The 22011-nt window shown below is 38.3% G+C and overlaps 1 protein-coding gene across 2 annotated transcripts in view; it reads right to left on the bottom strand.

Annotated features, from left to right (window-relative positions):
• The window catches only part of MAEA (macrophage erythroblast attacher, E3 ubiquitin ligase), a 49682-nt gene that overhangs the window by 12705 nt on the left and 14966 nt on the right, over positions 1-22011 (bottom strand). For both annotated transcript variants that reach the window (XM_068679660.1, XM_068679661.1), the window contains exons 2-5: positions 21127-21309; positions 17290-17493; positions 3059-3181; positions 128-204 (exon numbers count right to left, since the gene is read on the bottom strand). In XM_068679660.1, coding sequence (XP_068535761.1) covers positions 128-204; positions 3059-3181; positions 17290-17493; positions 21127-21309 — 587 coding nt within the window. The remainder of the gene's footprint in view (positions 1-127; positions 205-3058; positions 3182-17289; positions 17494-21126; positions 21310-22011) is intronic.

Raw genomic sequence — 22011 nt, 5'->3', positions numbered from 1 at the left:
GCAAGATCCTTTGCAGCAGTGGGGCTTCTGGGTATTGCAGTAATAATCACATGTTACTAATGAAGCATTATAGCATCTTATACCATCTTATTAAGAAATCTGTTTGGTAAGCATCCTAATTTCATACCTCACAGCATCCAGTCTCTTGTTCTGTCGAATGAGTTCAATGAACTCCTGAATCCTTAGGCTGAACTCCAGACAACTCTGAGATTAAAGACAAGACAGGGTCTTAGATGGTGCCACAACTGCACTGCACAGTAGGTTAAATACTATGTGTGCACAACAAAAAGCGTTAATAACATGCAACCTTGTTTCCTTGCTTTTAGGTATTCATGAAAAAAGTTGAAACGCTGATTTGCGAACAAGACATCAGCACGGAATTCCCCAAAAGCAAACAAAACTCCTTCTGCTTCCTTCGAAATTGCAGTACTTAGTAGGGATAAACTTCTTCCTAATGACTGAAACCATCGTTATCTGGGATGCAAGTGAGAATAATAGGTGGCTGGTTTCTTAGGACTATCTTAGAGTTTAAAGTAGCAGATTGAGCAGAAGTCTGGGGCTATGTGATAATTTAAACAAGAGAGGTCTGCCCAGAAGACAGAGTCTTTGAAAACCTTCTATTACCAAAAAAGCAGCATAGAGTTTAGCTTACTGCAGTCATCTCTCCCCCTCCCTTTCTTCAAACTTTTATCCTGCTGCTGCTGTCAAACATCTAAAAGCCATGCTGAAGACAAATCTCAAACAAGAAAACCAAGTGCCATTTACCTGTTTTGGGAAAAGGGTAAAAACTGAAGCCTAATGAAGTTGACAGTGTCCCTTTAAATCAAATTCCATCACCAGTTCACAAAATCTATAAAAAACTTTGAATATATGGAATTAAACAGATTCTCCCCACCCGCCCCCCCTTAAAAGAACAAGTCACTATGCTTCTTCATAGGGACACAGTCAACTGTTTCATTACCTTACAACCAAAACCCCAAAGTCCTTTGAACCTTAAAAAATAACTTTATTCCTTGAGTTACCCTGCCCCATTTGCCAAATGTATTTTCTCTTCTCCCATGCTTGTACTGAATAGTTGCCTTCTGTTTATTGTCCATCAGTACAATAATATCAAAATTCCTCAGTGACTTCACGAGGAATTTGAGCAACTCCAAATTTGTATCAGCTAACAGCCCGGGGTGACTAATGCACATATTTCAGCCATTTATTTTAAGATTAGAAATGTAGCCATTAGAATGTAAGTGATGCATTTTGTTACTCGATAAAATATAGCTGTTTAAGCAACAGAAGAATTATTTTCCATCTACACATTTTTCTGTACTTGTACCTACATTTAGCAGAGAATAAATATTTCTTCTCTCCTTTATTTGGAATTTTCAAACAAAATTACGTTAAAATTCCCTTTTGTTGAGATCCACACAAAAGCCTCATTTAGAATTTTAGCTAAGTTTGTTTCTATTAATAAAATTAATCAAATTTTTAAATGGTTTTAATACCAAATAATAGGGCTTAGTATTTCATTAAAATATTTCAGCAGCAAGAAACCCAAAGCCCAAGAAACAGTCTTCAGTCTTTTTTTTTTTTTTTAATAAATCTTCAAGTAAGCCACAAGTCAATGGCTTTATCAATTCTGTAGACATGTGTAACTGAAAGAAAAACATCCTGAACAGTGAAGATGATGCACATATTTCAGCTTTTCATACCTTGAAACAATTCCATAGCAGCTATTCACAAGAGTTTAGATGGCTCACATCTGTAAAGACTACAGGACTATGTGCTTTCCCAGGCCAACATCGTTTGATTTTTTGATTTTGCTCATGTTTAGATGGTGGCTTGGGTTTTAGAACATTAACACTGATAAGTAGCTAAGCAACCAGAAACAAGAAATGTCTGTGTTTCAGAAAGAAGCATAGGGACTTCTTTTCTTCCAACTCTGATCTCTTACAGCCTTAGATTTTTAAATATCTAAGAGTAGGGCTTGCAGAAATATATATTATTTTTTTTTTCCAAGAAGAGGGATGGGGAAAATTTTTCCCTCCTTGTTTGTTGAAGATTGGTGATGAAAAAATAGCACATTGAGATTTTTTATTTCTTATATTGCTTATCATATTAAGATTATAATTTATTTTATTTTTTCCCCAGCAGTATAACTATGCAATAGTGTTTACATACCAATTCTGGTTTTCCTTTAATGGTTTCCATAACAAGATCATCACTTTCTTTAGAGTAATCACTGGCTATTTTATTTTTGCGTCCCATCTTCAGTTCATTCTCATCTTGGCACCCCTGAGTGACACAGAACGTCACCCTTTGCTTACCTTCAACTGCACTTAAACATTTTTGGTTAAAGAAAGTGCTTAGTTTTAAAAAAAGAAATCTCTGAAGGAGGCAGGGGTTTTGGTTAATATAGTTAAAAAACAGATTTCTGCAAGCCCTATAAATGATTACAGGATATTGTAAAATGTAGAGTTTAAGGGATAAGGAAATTTAAACCTACTGCATGAATACAGCATGTTCAGGTCACAGTATTCAACGGCAGACAACTTAGTGTACTTATTCCTTGATTAGACTTCTATTTTTGCAAGAAACTTCAACAGTTTCACACAGAAGGTTATTTCTTTACACAAGGTGTTGTGTGCATGTTGTTTTTTTTTATTTTTAACATATACATTTCAAAAATACTAAGACCAATCTGTATTAAATTTCTTTCAGTGATAAGCTTCAGGACATATGTTTACCAATTCATCTCACTCTTAAAATACCTTCATATATAAACTAGGAACTATATTCTCAGAAGGATGCAAGAAGAGCTATACACACACAGGCTCACATGCATCAAGACACTAAGCACATTTGCATTCAGGTTTGGCATTCAAGTGAGCTAGTTCAGCGCCAGTAACCTACACCTTAAAAGATGGATTTTGTACTTACTGTCCTTACTTTTATACAAGGCCTCATTCAAGACCTATAATTTAAACCAAATTGACCGCATCAAATATCCAAGTAGTTTAGAAAACCACTACTTAAGCAAAACATTAACAACACTACATTTTCATACCTTCATTTTCCTGAGCCTGGATTTGTTATCGTGACACCAAGCCAAGCAAGTCATAGTCTCTTGTCTTTCCAATGACTCTTCCACTTCTTTAGCAGTCAAAAACATCTCAATATTTACTAAGTCCTTCAAAAGCAAAGCAAAAGGAAAGTAGGGCTTGTTAAATTGTGCTGACACTTTACACAGCAGTCCATGCAACAGAACCAAAAGACAGAGATACAAAAGACACAGTTCTAGAGACCTCTTGTTTAGGACAATACTTCCCTAAAAAAGTACAGATCTCCCGTGTTATCAAAGACTTCCCCCCCACACTTTTTTTTTTTTTTTTTAAGAAAAGACTTAGATGGATGTATCCAAATGATGTGAACGAGGCCCATTCTGAATTGGCACAGCCAGAAGTTATTTCCAAGCTGCACAAACACATCATGCTGTGACAGTTGAGACTTTGCTGCAGAAAATACACTGTGGGATACCATAATTCAATACACAAACAGTAATCCAGTACTAAAATATTTGATTAGCACACACTTCAATTTTGAATAAGTTCATTTTCATGTAGACTTCACAGCAAAGTGAAGAAAATTATACCACTGAAATTCTAAGTGACAAATGTTGTAGGAGCTGCAGTGAACTAAACCACTCAAATAGGTGGCATTTCCAGCTGCTAGGACAGCTGAAAATACTTAGTCTAAGACTTTCCCATGTCAAAGATAAAAAAAAAACAGAACTAGCATCAGATGTATCACATTCACATTTTGGTTTTCATTAGCCAATTTTTTCCTTCTAAATAACCCCTATTATTAGGAAATCACACCAGACTGCACTAGGTTTGTCAGAATGCTCATTTACAGAAGTGTAGACATACTCCGTGTACTTCTGAATCATGACCTAAGTGGTTAAGTATAGACTTTTCCTAAAGCTTTCTCTCATATGCCTTTAAACTTCAAAATATTAAGGGTAGTTTACACGCAACTACATTTTACAAAATATACGACCACAGTGCTACGTCATCAGAAGATGAAAGGGTATCACACAGCTCCAGTGCTACCAGACCCAGGTTAGGCACACTGAGGTCAGACCCCAACTAGTTGCAAGTTTACAGAATTAAATTACAATTAGACAAATACTGAGCCCTCCTACCCCCTTAACTTTATTTTAAATCAAAAATCTCAAATCAACTCGAAGAATGGTAGTTGACTCCATAAAAAATATAATTTTTTTTTTGATAGTTTGAAGCACTTCCAGTTATATTCTCAGGTTAAAAAAGTGCATTGTTTTCCTGTGCCTGATAATATGACCACCTAAAAACCTCTTGCCTATGTAACTCATCTGTATAAGTAATTTGGTATCTGATGCCACCACATTTATTATCTTGTCTACATATTTTTCTGTACAGCTCAGAATGGAAAGACGACGCAAGTTAAAAATAACATCTTCATCCGTCTCCCCACACTTATTTGTGCTGGATGCATCCCCTTAATGAGCAGCATTGGGTTTTACACCAAATGAAAACAAAAACATTTTCATCTACTTCTTGAAAAAAAAGACCTGGAGATGCTATGCAGACAATAAATCACCGGTTTGTTAATAACTAACTGATCTGTTAGCTTTCCCTAGCTTAAGCTTCATCAAAAAACAGTTTTATTTATTTTTTAAAGAAGCATATGGGCAGCATTTTAAGTCAACAAGCTAGTGAGAGAATCCCAACTGAACGCATTTATCAATGAGGTGTTAGTATGGCAATCCTCAGCTAGGAGCAGAAAAGACCGTAGTTGCTGCTGAGGCAGAAAAAAATCCCTTGCAAGCAAGAAGAATTCCTACATTCCTGTTGCAAATTCAAAATAAAAAGGTTCTATTTGGTACAGAAATGCTAATTAGACTTGTGTTTGCCAGAAGAAGTCAAAGCTTGGCAGTCATCTCCATTAAATAGACAGTATGTATCCAGAAAACAGAGGAGAACATTTTTAATTAAAAGATTTCCTTTCAGAACTACAATCACATTTAAATTGCACCAATAAACAGATTTTTCTCCTCTGCTGACTAAATAGAAAGTTAGAGAACAATCTCAAAAAGGCATTAAGAAGTCCATCTGCAGGGAAAGAAACAGCTCATGCAGTTGATAACAAGTAGTTAAGCCTTAATCATGCAGATTGATAGAAGGGAATAATAAGATACAATCGCGCAATAAACCTTCGAAAAAACCTGCACAAGCTCTTGTGACCCGTGTTTTTGAGTTTTGCTTTCTTTTTTTGTATTTTTAATCTGATCACAATTCCCTGTTGTGGTTGTGCCTACTCTTCATGCTTCTCCAGTGTATTTCATTAGCTTGGACTAAGGAAATGGAAGAAATGGGTACCGAGAGCATTTGGCTTCATCAGAAACAGCACAGCTCTTCCACGCTGGTCAGTACCACACTCTTTGGAGAACTCCTTGAGTCCCACATGGTGTACAGATGAATACATCCACCCATCCTCCTGTGCTCTGCTCCATTTACATACATATAGCTTTTAAAACATCGCTGCTTTTTAAGTTGCAAGTGCCTACAGGGAGGGAGGCTACCAGCCCTATGATTCCGCACAGAACTCCAATAATTAAGGTATAAAACATTATGAAGAACGAGGAGTCCTTTACTCTGATTATTACTGCCTATACCCCTGGCCAACATAAAAGCTACAGCCCTACGCTGCATTTCTGTTTTCTTTTCCTTTGTAAGAACATCCCAAGCATGTATGTGCACGTCCCCTTCTTTGAGTACATCTTGGGCTCTGATCACCGCAAGCAGGAGATGGTCGGGGTTCAGCTCTGAGCTTCTCACTCCTGGTTTCTCTGCTGAGCAGCGCCCTATTTTCAGGAGGCTCCAGCACCTACCCTTACAGAAGGGACAGCCTGCAGCAAACACTCAGTAGTTAATGGATATCAAACGGCCACCACTGGAAGCATCTACTGAAGCTTTTTTCCACGGAGGGGGTGTTTAGAATTGAGCTTACATCAGCTGGAGGACAAACCTGCAGGAAGCCAGGCTCCACGAGTTCAAGAAGTCATTGAGTAACTGCCTTGGGATGGAAAATAATCACCAATTTCAACATTGTTTCAGGCTTCAAAACTAAGTGGCACATGAAAGTGGGCTCGCTTTCATGAATTCACATGGCTGTACACAAAAGTGGTTCACAAAAATACAGTGAACATTATAAGAATAATAGCTGTGAAGTGAAACGGTGCATACAAAAGGTAGTAGGATAATTTGTTTTTAACCGCTGGCTATTTTCACTTCACGTAAATTTGAAATTAAAACCAGCTAGTTATATGTCTGTAACAAAGTTGTGAACCAAGTGAGAAACTAGTAACCACATATTCAAGCGTGGACTACTTTTTATTTAAACCTAAATAAGATTTGTAGCGTTAATCTATACTGAATTAGAATTAAGTAGTAAATTGGAAATAAAACAGTAGTTACACATACTTAGAGGAATTAAGAACATACAAAAAAGCAGTCGTGCTAAGAATAACAAAAGCCTATCAAACCTGCTCCTCTTCTGCAGGACTTGTGCAACAGCTAACAACATGCTCTAGTATTTGAGCAAAATTCCTCGACTCCAGAAGACCTTAAGCAAACTTTATTCACCTTACTATGAACTAACTGCATCTCAGTAGTCAAAGTTCAACAGCAATCACTCCAAGAGTTTTGTTTTTATTGACACAAAAGTGACCTCCTCAAACATGGCAATGCAAAGCTCTGACTTTCTATTTAAAGATCAGCACAGATGCAGAAATCCTCATCCATTCTTTAGAATGGGTATTTTTTTATCCTCATAAAAGTGAAGCATCTTTACATTGTAACCACACACTGAGCACATTAAAGCTTTATGATTAAATTACAAGTGATACATTAGTTCCACAGTCATAACTAAAAGATAGCAACGTTTGTTTCATAGCAAGTAAAATTCTGAACTTCCCTACTATTTTTTTTGAGAAGGCAGCAATGGTTTTCTGTCCAATATGTAAGACTGTTTTGATAAACTCATTCCCAAGTATAAAAACCAAACTCTTCAATAGTTTCAGATCTCGATGCACAGCTTCAAGTTTGCCAGGAAAACGACTCATACATTTCAGCACCAAGTATCTCAAAACATCAACTTTGCAGCTGTTCTTACGCCAAAACCAGATTTAAAAAAGAACATTTCTCTGGTAGCAATACAGCTTTTGCTCAAAGGCTCTGTAATGTTTATATGAGGGTTTTAGTTTATTTAACACATTTTAAGATTTGGAGCACTCAGGTCAATGGTTATTTATCTCCACTGGCCTCCACTCCATGCATGAGTTGAAGTCATTTATTTTATGCTATCTCCAGCCACAAGTCCAGAAAGCTGTCAGGAAAAATGTGTGATAAAGTCCCGTATAATTCACATGAACATTTATAGCTTTTGGATTAAAAAAAAGAAGAGAAAAACATATGAACTATGGTCATTTCACAAGGCTCAAAACCAAATAGAAAGTACTAATATAATAAACAATACTTTATGTTCTCATATCGCCCTACAAACTCTCAAAATAAGATAATTCACCTAAAGAGTTAGGCTTATGACAAGCTTGAAAAAAAAGACTTGATTCTGGTAGAAAAAGGTAGCGTTTTGTAGAAAGGAAGTTTCACTTAGCGTAAAAAAGCCAACAACAATTCTTAAATAGGCTATTTGTATAAGACAGGTGAATCATAATATCATATGATAATGTTTATACATTTTTTGAACATGCAAATTGCTTTTTTAATTGCTTGCTAGCATCAATGCAAAGTTGAAAACAGGCCAGGATGCCTCAAGCTATCAGGGGCTTGATGCCAAGCGTTAATAAGATTGACTACAGATACTACATGCATAAGAGCACCATTCTCATATTAATTTTTTGCTGATGCACTTAAGCATGCAGTAGTACAGTAAACATTCATTTAAAATATTTGTATATGAAATACATTAAACACTTGGATCACTCTAAAACAACAACTTTCAAAAAGCTGCGTTAATCTTTCCATGACTGCTCACACACCGAACTACAAAGCCCCAGCTTGCAACCTAACCTCCCTTAGCATTTCGGATGCAGTTAGCTATGAAACAGATAGAAGTCAAATCATGAACAGTTACAAACAAAATGGTTGCATTAGTCTTCCAGATTTGCACACTAATTTGTAAGATTTTCCTCTGTGATGAGTACAGAACAAGTCCAGGGATTACCTAGATGCCACGATTGCTGTTGCACAATTTGGGAAGAAGGCAGATGCAAACAGCTACAAAGGCAGGCTAAAAAAATACCTGGGGAAGGTTAGTGTATTTCTGCAACAGGGAATCAGTGAAAACCATGTCAGCCATCAGAAGGAGGGAGTCTAGAACAGGCCACCGTGACACTGCCTACTTGGAAACGTGTGTGGAAAGAAAAAGTGAATTTCAGAGATAAAGTGGGACAGCACAATAGGCTGTGATGGCAGTAACGTGAATTGATTATGGTCTCCATTCCTTTGTCCCTGTTCTCTCATCCGCAGTAAAACCCTGCTGGTTACAAGAACTGAACCTTCAAAGTACATTCAGACTATGTAAAAATGACACTGAGATAGAAGGGAGAAAAATAATAAACCATGCTATAGGTGGGAACAAAACAGCAACATCACAGTTAATGAAGTTCATTTAAAAACGAGGCAAATTAACATTAAGAGGCCTCCTTACTCTCTGCTCATAAAATAACACTGTCTGAAGTTCATTAAGCTACTATTAAGTGTTATAATGCTACACATTAACATCACTACAGAAAAAATAAACACAGTAATTGATGGAATGTCCCACTCGAAAGCCAGCTGCAGAACTAGTTGTTTGAAAGAAGCAAGGCGACGGCCAAACCACAGACTCAGACAAGCCAGAAAAGTTTGTCTGCAAAGTAAACACGGTACTCCTTGCTGTACATAGCCAAGCCTTCACAGGAGAGCATCTTCTGTGACCTCTGTGTAGCACAGAGCTCTGAATCTTACCTGGTTGTTTTTGACAGGCCCCAGTAACTTACCCCGACTGATTATCGGTCTTTGGCACGAAGAGATGCTGCTACTTCTTCTGGCAAGTGGTTCTAAGAATTAGACCCTGTTCCAACCTTATGTCTTATTTCAAGTTTGATTTTTTTTTTGACTTTCTGATTCCACGTACTGTTTGTTTTGTTTTTTTTCCCCAAGCATTTTTTCACTAGATTAAGAAGCCCTGTGGATTATGGTTTTTGCTCCTGTACCCAGAAATTCTCTCAACAAGCCAGTCCCAGACCTGCACCTCAAGTTTTCCGATCATCATCTCCCTCCAATTTTTCCAACAGCTTTATTACAATGTAGTCACCGAGATGTACACATTCTGGTACTGACTGCTGCAGGGCCAAATAAGAAGTGTTTTATCTGCCTACTTTTTGCATCCTGTACTCCTGCCTCAGCAACTTCTGCAGCTCAGCAAACAGCTGCACTTTACCCAGCAGCACGCAGTAACAAGTGTCTACACCAGGGTACTGCAACAAAGCCTCCAGAGCTTTCAAGGTGCATCAGTGGGCAGGAAAAAAGCCTCTGGTCACAGCTTTACTTTGACTGTTTTCTGTAGTAGGCTCTTGTGGTAGAGGAAAGAAAGCTAATCCTCTGCCAGGAGAGCATGAGCCCTGCAGCTCTCGTCCAAGCAGGATCAGTCTGTACCAGCAGCTATGCATTTTCTGACAAATAATGAACTCCTGTCACTGGAACAGTAATAGGAGAAAGCGTGACATGTAGAGTAACATCTACATTTTTAAGGAAATGTCTGGCAGGAAGAATGTACGATGAGAAAAGTCTAATGTACCCAGACAATCTCCATTTGAGAACTTGATAAAATTTCAATTCAAAATCTTGAATGACACTACATTGTGCTACCCTCTCAGACTAAGTATTTTGTACTTAGCTGCTAGATATATTTACACTTAACTAACCCATTTTGTCTAAAAGATCACTAAAAAAAAAAACAGATACAACATCACAGCATCCTTCACATTGCTGGCTTTGAAGTGTCAAACGATTTGTAACGCGAAAGTTTGTTATTTTGGATCGATCTCGCCTCTTTCACATTTACATAATTCTAATTCCCACAGATGCTTGAGACAAACAGCAGATGTAAGGCTGTGCAGGAACTACAGCACTTTGAAATTCAGATGAACACACCCAAACACTCATTATATCAATCTGCTGAAAGTTGCCATGCCTACACTAAAAACATTTAAAGGAGCTTTTGAGTTGCTCATAGCCTAGTAGTTTAAGGTAACATCCTGGCCAGTTCAGCAATTCTTTACCAGGTAGCAGCCTCATACCTCCCTAGTGTGGAGCTGTAGGAGAGGAACACAATAACTGGCTTCAGACAAAGCCGTTTAATGGCTTTTGCCATTCTGCATTTAGAAATTCAGGTTGTCTATGTTCTGCATGACACTGAAGCAAATATTATGTGCAAGTATTATGCTGAGTTTTATTTACCTATTTAAAATGGAAGCGTTATGCATATAAACTTGTTTTGATGAATTAATACATGGTCATGAGTTTGCCTACAAGCCATTCCTGAACTACGTACCCTACAGATTTCTAAGGGTGCAGCCATATCAACTTTTAACTTCAACATCATAGGGCCTCCTCCACTCAAACTTTGGTATTCCTAAACACTGCTGCAGTGGGAAATAGATAGAAATCACATCATTATTACTGATATCCATCCGACTCCAGTAGAAAGTTTACTGATCCAATATTTTTGAACTGTATTATGTTGCTTACTTGTGACCATTTCTGACTTGAATTTCACTCTTACATTACCTAACCGTCTAAATTAAATGGGAACAGCCATTTCAGGCTTTTGGGGTGAAGACTGGTAGAAACACAGCTGTATCAAACAGCATTTTCTTCTTACCTGCATACATACTATCAGTCTATGGCAACACTCTGTTTTCCTCATTCAGAAAGTGGAAGGCAGCTTTAGCAGTGCAGGGAGGCCCAAGGGAGCAGAGATCAGCCTCCAGCAGAACGGACAGGTTACCTGCACACTGCTCCTGGTGTGCACATCTGCCTGTAGTTCGCTGCCCACAGAACACCTTTATCCTGCTTGTGAACAAGAACCCCGGCTATGCATGGTCAAATATGCAACTGTCAGACCAGAGGTGCAGGCAATCGGTTTCTTACATACGAAACTTCCTTTATAAACTCTGAAAGCTCTAAGTTCAACACCATCTGCTCTTTGTCAACAACCAGGAGGCAAGCTTCAAAGCCCTAAACAAACCTGAGCACCTATCACACTTTGACCACAAAATTATTGTTGGAGAGCATTCACTTTTGAGTGAGTATTATACTTTCTTATTAAAAGAAGTGCATGGCATTGTACGTGTTTGCTTTCGTTTTGTTTTTTTAACTCAGCAGTAGGAAGATCAAGTTACTCAAGGAAAGGTTGATTTCATAAGTTGGAGCAAAACCTGATGCTGAAGCTGAGTAACACACACAAATCATTTAGCAGATCTCCAGCTGAGGCTTCAGAAGACAATTTCACAGTTCTGAGGAATTTTTTTAAAAATAAAGTGAGGAGAAAGTCCTTAGCTTTGGGGTGGGGGAAAGGAAGAGTGATGTGGGATACTTCATGGAGAGATCAGGTACAAGAGCCATGCAACTTGACTTGGAAAATACAAATTTCTCTTATTCCAAAGGACATCAAAATAAGCTTTCATGACTTGCCTTAACCAAATTAGATGATGGAACACCTGAGTTTGCTGCAGGCATCTTTCCAAATATTCGGAATTGGTCAAATCCATTCAAATTTGTTTCTAAATAATTAAAAGCAAAGCTGTACCTATGCACAGAAAGGAGGAAAAACTGGACTACAATGAAGAGAGGGAAAAACAGAGGATAATCAGCTTTTTGATACAGTGAGTGCTGTCATTTATGCTTATCAAAATCTAATTTAAAAAAATATTTGCTAAACCAGTTTGAAAGATAACGTGTTTTCAGAATGGCTTTTACAATATCTGCTCTGCTTTGATATTCTATGGGAGATAACAGTGACCAAAAATGTGTAAGTTCTGCTGGAGAAGGAACACACTGACAAAAAGAGACAGTGAAGATCTGAATCTCCACTTCAAGAAAATTGGCATCTCCTGTTGTTAATTAGTTTAACACTACTTTAAACATCAAGAAGCCTTTCTAATACAGGCCAACATTTATGACAGTCATAAAACTTTTGAAGTCAGTGACATACTCAGCTTTTTTTCCAATAATTCTCAAAAGCAAAAAGCACGCTGTGGTATTAATGCAAACGGGCAGTCAAGTGTCTTTGAAGGATCACGCACCTACTTCACTACTGATTTAAGACCACCAAAGTGCAAAACTGATTGGCTTGTAGAAACTATAAAGCAAGGTCATGTTAAATAGTTTTAAGCCATTAAAGAAGTTATTTCAAATTAAGTGCTCTCTTAAACATGCAACTTTGCAGTGTCACTGCTCCCCCAAGACACACACTCTGGGGTGCAGCAGCTTGTCCATCCATCGGCTTGAAGATTTTTGAATCGTTTGCTCCCTGACCTAACACAGATGCTTGGTTTAAATTTACACTTTCACAGAAAAAAAAAAAAGTGACAAAAAATAAAATGTGACTATAAAACTTCCATAATGTGTGTGTTAAGGCAAGGACATTTTTTCTAGTATAATAAACTAAGCAAAGGCAAAGATTTATAGCACATGATAAGCGACTGGTAGCTTCACAATCTAGGTTTGTTTTCAATGGTATTGGCAAAATCACTACTGTTATTACATCATCAGTGAACATAAAGATGATTTTTTTCCCCTACCCTATTAGAAAAACACCCATTTAAAAAGACAACCACCCCAAAGAACACAAAGCAAAAGGTTACATACCTAACTTAACCATAAAGCTTACCCTACAAACAGCAACCAACTTCCTACTGGGACACCACGTTTCTAACACTAGATTTACCTACTGAATAATGGCACAGAAATATGATAGCATTTAATGTAGCAGAACATGGAATAGCAAAGTAAGTTAATAGACAACCAGCTAGCTGAACATATGAATCTGCAAATGAAAATACGCATTTTTTATATTGGTGTTGCACCGCAAGGTCACAATAGAGTCAAAATAAGATCATTATAAAGTGTAACAAGCTGATACTGATGAGCTTCATTTATATGCACTAAAAAAACACCCTTAACATCTAGTTTGTATCTTCAAACCAAACCATTTTTCACATCATTAGTGAGCCAGAAGACATCAAGAAAAAACCTGCACTAGAATCCCTTCCCCCCAGTATTTACTTTGGCACAAGCGTGACATTTCTGTCCTTGACTGTCAGCTCTCTTATTTTGATTCTCAGATTTTGGTTTACTTTCCCAAGCAGCGTTACTGTTCCTTAAAGACATAACTCACACTATGCATGTTAGCAGCTTATTTCTGTACTAACATATAACATTATACTTTATATATGCTGCACACCAAAACTTATTTCTACCTGGAACTAGTTAATGTTGGCATTTACACTTCCTTATAATTTTCACTGAACACTCCTTTTCATAGCTGTTTGCTTCTTAGCTTATAACCACAACTCTTCAGTCTTCCATGACAAGAATTCAAGAATATCATTCTCATTAAGATACTTAATTTGGAAAGCAGACCAAAATTTGCCTTGGCCCATCAATAATTATTAATACTGGACACTCTGGTGCACAGCAAATCTCCACGCAAACTGTCTGTTGCTATTTATTGGTAAATATATGACTGATTTTACAGTTTGCTATTGGCCACTGAGGCAGAATAACTTCTCAACTGTTTCCACCCATGAAGTACCCTGGTAGCTCTGCAGGTCTCTTAGCATTCAGAAGCCATGCAAGGAACTTAAATCACGCAGGCTGAGACTTGCTCCCGAGACTGGTCTAACAGCTACTGAGAGATGCTGCTTCATGTAGGATGCACGAGCTGCAACTGAAAGGGGGAAGTTCTTTCCTTCAGCCTTACAAATCAGTGGCAATGTTTTCAGCTATTTGGCCTGCAATCACAGAAACAATCCCAGAATGGCCATGGTTGGAACTTGTGCAAGTTCTGTCCAATTCCTTTGCTCAAAGTAGGGCTGACCAGAAGGAATTACTCAGGACTATGCCCAAGCCAGTCTGGTTTTGAACATCTCCAAGGACAGAGAGACTCCACACATCTGCTGGGGAGCCCAGAACTAGATGCAGGACACCAGCTGGATCTAACTGGTGTTAGAGAGGATGGAGCACCACCCTGCACACCTGCTGACAATGCTCATCCCAATGCAACCCAACTGCTCTTGACTCTTCTTTGCCACAAGGGTGCATGGCTTGGTTATATTCACTTGTCCACCAGCCTCACCTCTCTTTTCCTTCCTTTTTTGGGAAGCTGCCTTCCAGACAGTCAGCCCTCAGCATGTTCTGGTGCACAGAATTATTCTTCCCTTGGTGCAGGGCTCTTGCTTTCCTTTGCTGAACTTCATGAGGTTCCCCTTTGCTTGTTTCTCCAGCCATTCAAGGTGCCTCTGAGGGCACCACAACCTTCTGCTGGTTTTTATCACCCTGTTTTTTTATCACCTGTGGGACTTTCTGAGGAGACTTTTCCATCACCTAGGTCATTAACAATGATGTTGAACAGGACTGGATCAAGTAGTGACTGGGCTACAACACTCACAACTGGCCTCCAGCTGGACTTTTTTCCCCCCTTCCACAAAAACAAGAGGTTTGTTCCTCCCCCCACTCCTTCTCCACAACCCTTTGATCCTAGCTATTTTGCTAAAAGGACCTACCCTTCTAACAGTTCAGGATTTGAGGAAACTGAAGTGCTGCTTCTCAGAATGTGCAAAAAAAAGTCAAACACAAAGCTGAACTTTCAAAAACAAACAAAAAGTTGCTCTTAATTATGTGGATTTTGTGGTCCCTTATCCAAGTTCCTGGTTAGGATACAGAACCTACTCAGTGGAAACAAGATTGTCTTGATATATCAAAAAAAATCAGGTAACAGACGTAACCAGATTCACTACACAGAAACGCACTCCTGAAGCCTGCAGTGGTAGAGACATTTATCAAAATTACAGTTAAGACTACAGTAAACAGAAAGAGATTACTTTGGATGAAGGAAAAATACCATGATATTTTGTAATCTCCACAGCAGAGCTGCATTATTAAGCATCAGAGAGCGATTCAATGCTCATATCCTTCAGCAAGGGAGGAACAAAGAACAGGGAAGTTGTCTGTAACTAAACCCATAACACCACAAATTCTGTGCAACCATCAGGTCTCATTATCCTACTGCTGCAAATCCTACTGCTGTACATCACCCTACAGTAAGAAAGAGTGAGTGCAAAGTTAAGACTGAGGGAAGCCTATCCTCAGTTAGCCAAAAAGTAAACTCAAATGTTGCCTAAAACACCTGGTTTTAGCAAGCTGGAAGAAATACGATCTCACTGCATTCAACATGTGTAACTGAATTGTTTTGTACTTTGATGTTATGCAAATATAAATACTTCAGCTTGGAGGCAGAAGTTAAATAAGCTTATTTAATGCATTCAAAACAAAAACAAGAGCTCCTATTCAGCAGAGTGAGAAGTTACAAGGCTCCACAAGTGCACGGCTTTGTACCACGGTCTTGTAGCGTATCACAATGGGCTTCCACGTGTATATCTAAACCTGAGCTGAGCACTACTTAGTTAGGCATAATAGAACTTACAGTAAAAGTGGAAAAATATTTCCATAGTGCTTTTTCAGCACAACTAGTAAGTATGACAGCATGATGATTCAGCAGGAGAGGAGCTCCTGCTCCAAACAGAGGGAGACATCTACCAAAAGCGAAAGAGCTGCTGACCATTCCTCTGCAATTGCAGGATCCCTGAATAACTGTCTCGCCCTGTTTTATTGATTCACATGCGTGGGTTATCTTTAGTGAGGCACAGCAAACTCTTCAATGAGTATAAGCAAGATTATTTCCTACCAACAGTCTGTAATCCATTTTTTCCCCCTCTTCCTTGTGCTCAACATCTACCTGATGCTTCCTAATCGAAATTTACCAACATCACTGCAGTTTGAACACAATCAGACCGGTGAGGCAGCCGAGGAACAAGAGGAACGTGCAACAGATAATGGTCTTTGTATAAGACAAAGAACAGATCCTTACACTGTGATTTGACACCAGGAACTACAATCTCTTCAAGTTTCTCTGAGCTAGGTGAGGTGTTCAGCTATGTCACCTAAGAAAGGCAAGGTACAGAACTCAAAACACCCACTATTGCAACTCTATCACCACAGAAGCTGGATTTTAACCAGATGAGGTGCACACCTTCTGGAATCAGGAGCATCAAAAGAACTTAAGCTGCAGGAATCACTAAGGATCAAATAGCGAATGCTACCTAAAAAATTAAAATGTCTCTAACTAAACAGTAAGTTGTAAAAAGCAACAACACAACAGTTTTAACATCATTGTGGCTGTCAGAAGACAACAGCATGGATTCATCACTGCATGAAGAAGCTACATCAAGGCAAACATTCTCCAAACTATTATCGAACAACATATTTCAAATACTGCAGAGACATTTATGTGATAAAAGCAGCACCAACTAGCTACTAAATGAAAAGGGAAATGATAACCACAAAATTCTAGATGCTGAAATAAACTAAACAGCATAGATGTAAGACATACTGGCTACTAATAAATCCAAGTTATATCAAGATTTATTTTCCAAAGTGTAAGTCAGCTTTCCTCTCAATGTATTAAATAGTAGGATGATACAATAAAACAGTTGTTCCTCCAACCAGCATATGTCATCCCACTCAATCTGCTCACCTACACAAGTCATCTGAATGTAGCTAGACAGATGGGAAGCTCCACCAACTGCTTAGTCAGCAGCCTAAAGGACTCGAACAAGAAATTCACCGTGACATTTGAGAAGAATTTTAAGTTTTTAAAGGGCAAGGAGTTTGTCTAGAAGCATTTAATCTGTGACTAGAAATTATGGCTTCAATTTTGGCTTATTAAACACAAAAGTTCACAATTTATGTGAAGAAGAGCACACACAGGCCTAAACAGACCAACATTAATGATAAAGGCATTCTTATATATAAAAAAGCTGCTAGAGAACTAAAGTAGCTGGTTTCTATTAGCTAGTTTCACCTTCACTACCATTTTGTTTTTCTTAAGTTAGTGCACATTGCTACCAACCTCAATACCACTTTGTCTTGCTAGCTTTACAGCTGTGTTGTAGTAGCCACAGCGTAAAAGATGTTCCACCATCATACGATCCATACGTTTCTTCTTCCACATGTTTGCAGCCGCTGGCTGGTCACTACTATGTTCTTTCAGATGCTCAATCCTACGTTTGCAGAGTTTTGCACTCTCATCTTCGGCCTGGATTGACTCAACTGCCTAAAAAGAAATAATTAAACAGGAATAAATCAGAGATATTTTTTTCATTTGCTTTTAAATAAAAAAAAAATCAATAGGGGTTATTTGAAAGCATTCTTTATGTACTACACAGTTACTACCAACAGTGTTTGTCATTTAGAAAGACAGTTCCCATGCTAAAATGAGGTTTCAGCATGACTGGCCCAGTTTTGAGACACTCTTGCATATTAATAACCAGCAGTTTTAGCATAACACAATTACTTATGAGCATATGCACTTCTAACCAATGTTTTTTTCTGATTAACATTCAGCTGGCCTGAAAAAGGCAAGACGCCAACTACAGCAGAAACTGCTGGAATGCCCTGCAAAGACATCCATGGAGGTTCACCGTCGTCTTGTCCAAACAACTGGAACTCATGAATTTCCACCTCTAACCTATGCATGGCTTCTTCCTCAAGCAGCTGTCCTACTGAATTAGTTCTGCTGGGGAGTGACGCACAGTAAACCACATTACTTCTAATGCACTGGAGCCATTTAAATCAGTCCCTGTAATAATGAAAATTATATAAAGATTTGGCCTTTTAGCACCTTTAATTCAAAGGTCTTCGAGTAATTTTTCTAATCAGCTTTGTTAAACCTGTACTGTTTTACTTACCTCTACCACTCTGGAACATGGATCTGCTGTTACTTGCTTTGGAAAAATAAATTTATCTGGAGGAAAAACAGTTGGACTCTATTTATTGAGAATAGTTTCAGTTGGAAGGCACCTATTCTTCTAACTTTTTTATTTAAAATCTACATATTGGCATGCCTAGTGCAAAACGCATCCAACAATATTCCCATAACTTTGTTTGATTAAGGAAAAAAAAACAACTGTGGTCATACTTGTTCTCCTTTAAGGTTAAAGTTACATGGTTGATAAGTTATGCTGCAAATTCTACCAGGCAATTTCATTACAGCCATATTTGTAATTTAAAGCTAGCTGACTCCATACACAGCACGTGAGAGCTGGGAGCCACGTCTGACAACACAAGGCAAGCACGCTCGCAGTACTTCTATGCCTCTAAGGTAAAAGCACACCAGAAGATAGAGGCTTACTGCCTTTCCCATCTGTGATAGATCACCAGCAGTGCAGCTTCACGTTGGGTTACCTGACTCATGGCAACTTTAAACTTGTGTTTGAGTACCTGCGTGGCTACGACGATGGAAAACAGGTAGGTTTGTCAATTAGGCAGACTAAAAAAAGTGGGTATTTTGGCAGCCCACACTGCACTCCATGCTGGCGTGGCTCCCTTCTCAGTGCTCAAGCTATTCAGGCTACGGCATCATCCTTGGATAACACCTGCAGCCCCAGAAGTACAGGCTGGTTCTAATTGTTTTTACCATGTACTTTCATTTACAGACTTCTTATGGAAGAGTTAATATTTGAAAAGCGAGCTGAAATAAAAACCTGTAAAAGAAAATCCTGCCAAGCATTTGCCCCCATTAAGCCTGCCTCTGATCTGGCCCGTCACATAAAATTCAACATCTAACCCCCTAATCGCTGTACAAGATGTTTTACTGTAATTCATATACATTTCTGTAGGCTGAGTTATTTTTATTACTAAATTTAGCTTTATTTTGTAACATATGGTTTGGAGATCAGTATTTTGTTTAAGCTATAAACCGAGTCTTTTCCTCCTCAGCAAGCAAACACTAACTCGGGCCAAAACACACTCTCACTTTTATCTCTGCGGCGTTATCAGATGTGAAGACAACCACAAGAATTATTCTGAACACAAAAAGGAGAATTCAAGGCAACCAAGCACAAAGGCTGAACCCCTTCTCATTCCAAAGGGTTCTCTTTATATGGTTTTCTACCTGTATTTATATTCCTCCCCTCTTTGTCCCTTTAATGCACTCAGAAAGGGTACAGATCCTCTTCAAAATCCTCTGCAGCAAGTCTATGTGGAATTGCCCTGCCGGACATTAATAGAACTTGAGGGAACAAGCCTATTAAAAAGGGTACAGAAGGGAAAACACAAAGGCTTAGGTTTCCTCAGGATCATTTGCAGAACCCAAGAAACCTGCTGTGCTGAAAAGCTCTAAGGGAGAGTAAGGTGTTAAATAAAGGGCTCATCTGTGTCTACTGCAGTCATCTCAGCAGTTCCTCAGATCCCTGCCTAAACACAGGAGGAAACAGAAATCCCACTTGGGCCCAGACACTAAAGAAAACAATGATTTTGCTCTGGACAGATTACAGAGAAGACAGTGAAAAATCTGGAGCAGAGGCAAGACCTTTGTATTTCAGATTTTTTTTTTTTACTGTTAAACAGATTTATTTATTTTTTGCCCATTGTCCTTTCTGAGAAGATACGAGATTCCCCACAGTCTTTCAGTCAAAAACAAATGAGCAATTACACTAAAATGAGGCCTTACACCCAAAACATCCAACAATGTCTTCAGACACACCCCTGCAGTCAGCAAAGATTTAACAAGTAAATAACTTACTCCTCCACATCATTACTATACACCTACAAGTAAAATCTAACACCTCAGAAACAGCAGTAATTTCTTTTTGTAAGTAACAGACAAGTGGGAAAAAAACACTTCTGAGTCTCACAACCCAAAGATGAAAACAGCGATTAGATTTATGAAGTCTTTCGCAGACCAGGTTTTCAGTGCCTAAGTAACCTGTTCAAGCAGAAAACCCCCAAATCAACATACATGACAGCGTTTTTATGTCACAAACCTCCAAGGTATTTTGACGCTTCACTTAATAGTCTCAAGATTTATATCTGTTGGTTATTTCATTTAAGTTTTAATGAAATGCCTCTGCTACCACTTGTTTTGTCTATTTATTTTTGGAGAAGCACTACTCGAACGCCTGGCAAGAGAGCTATTTTCATTCTTCTGCAAGATTTATTTCAAGTAAGTTTTCTGATGAATCTCAGCATGAATAGTATTCCCATCAAAAATAGGGATGCCCCTATACTATATTTCATTTTTAACTCATTCTTAGAAAGATGCTTTAAAGACATGGAAGCTCAGATGCATTTCAGACAAGCGTTCCAAGCTTAACCACTCATTAAATTTGCTAAAATTTGAAACCTTGCTAAAATTTGAAATGCTTTTAATATTACCTAGGAACCTTCCAATTTGCAAGTTAACTGTCTACAAAAAGTGCTCAAGTAACAAATCCAGAACAACTTGCACTTTTTTGCACAGAGAACACACAGCATCAAATACAATTATCTCCACTGAGGTTTACATGTTTTCCAGACTTATCTTCTACATTGTTCTCCTCAAGCAAGGAACTAAAGCAACCACACAAACATTCCCATTAAATGAGCAGGAATTGATATATATCTATTTATTTTGCTGCCATTTCTTTTCTGGGGAGAGAGAAATTCATTTTCAGGACTGCAAACACATCAATTTTACCTCTCAGGGTTGTTTTTTTTTTCCTCTTATTCAGTCATGAACACTTAAGACATTTCATAAGCAGGGCGAAGCAAGATTCAGCACGTTCTGATGTTCTGCCTTGCATTTTAAGGCCTTTGTTTACACTGCCATTAATACCTATACCTTGAAAAGAGAATCTAAGCAAACAGCACTGCAGAAAAACACTTCTATTAACTAGACAAAACAATAATGAGGTAAAAGACCACTTACCTTTCGTTTCAGGACACTGAGTTTTTCAACTACTCCATCCAGGAGACTAACAACTGAGTCTACGGCAGGACAACTGCTCAGCGTCTTCTCCAGCTCTGCCACCACCATCGTAACGTGACTTGTCTCTCGATCAATGTTTTTCTGGGCGGCTCGAAACCGTTTGTTCAGCGTTTCATATGGCACCTGAAGGAGCAAAACCACGTCATTAGAATTTCTGTATTAAAGGAAAGGTCTTCTCGAGTTTAGAGAAGCGGATGGTTTTATTTGATGCATTTAGAAAAACACCTAGGTTCCAGGACACTGGAGGTCACGAGCTGAACTTGAGTTCCCATATCAAAGCCCTTATTTAAGCTCTCTCAGCAAGGAGACTTCAAAGATTCAAAGGCACTTCAAAGATTATGAAGAACAGTGACAGGAAATAAAAGCTTGTAGATTCTTTTCTGATACCAATTTTACCTATCCTGCCTTGACTTCAGCAAGCACTGATAAAAACAGATCAGGGAGAACAGAAAGCAAAGGCAAACATGTATTTAAAGGAAAGCTACAATCAAACTACAAGAGTTCACCCTTCAAAACATGATTTTGAAGTGTAACTTTCTTTCCTGAAGGTTTGGGAAAACAAATACAAATTATGTATAAAAAAAGCATGTTGGCTTCTGAAAAAGTTATACATAGTATGGCAATAGTAACTCAGGAAATGTAATAGGTATCCTAGTTGTTTCTTCTCACAAAGTACTACTTTTAATATTAATTCTTGTATTACTCTAATGGTAGGAGGAATTTCAGGCAAGTTTCCTCTCGGTGAGAAAGCCCACGCTGTCTGACTAAGTTTGATAAATCCCCTTAAAACTCCATCCTTGGCTTAGAGACAAACTGCTCTTGGCA

This window comes from Anas acuta, chromosome 4 (assembly GCF_963932015.1).
Source record: "Anas acuta chromosome 4, bAnaAcu1.1, whole genome shotgun sequence".
NCBI lineage: Eukaryota > Metazoa > Chordata > Aves > Anseriformes > Anatidae > Anas > Anas acuta.
Note: the sequence above shows the minus strand (reverse complement) of the source record. Positions and strands in the feature narration are given on the sequence as shown.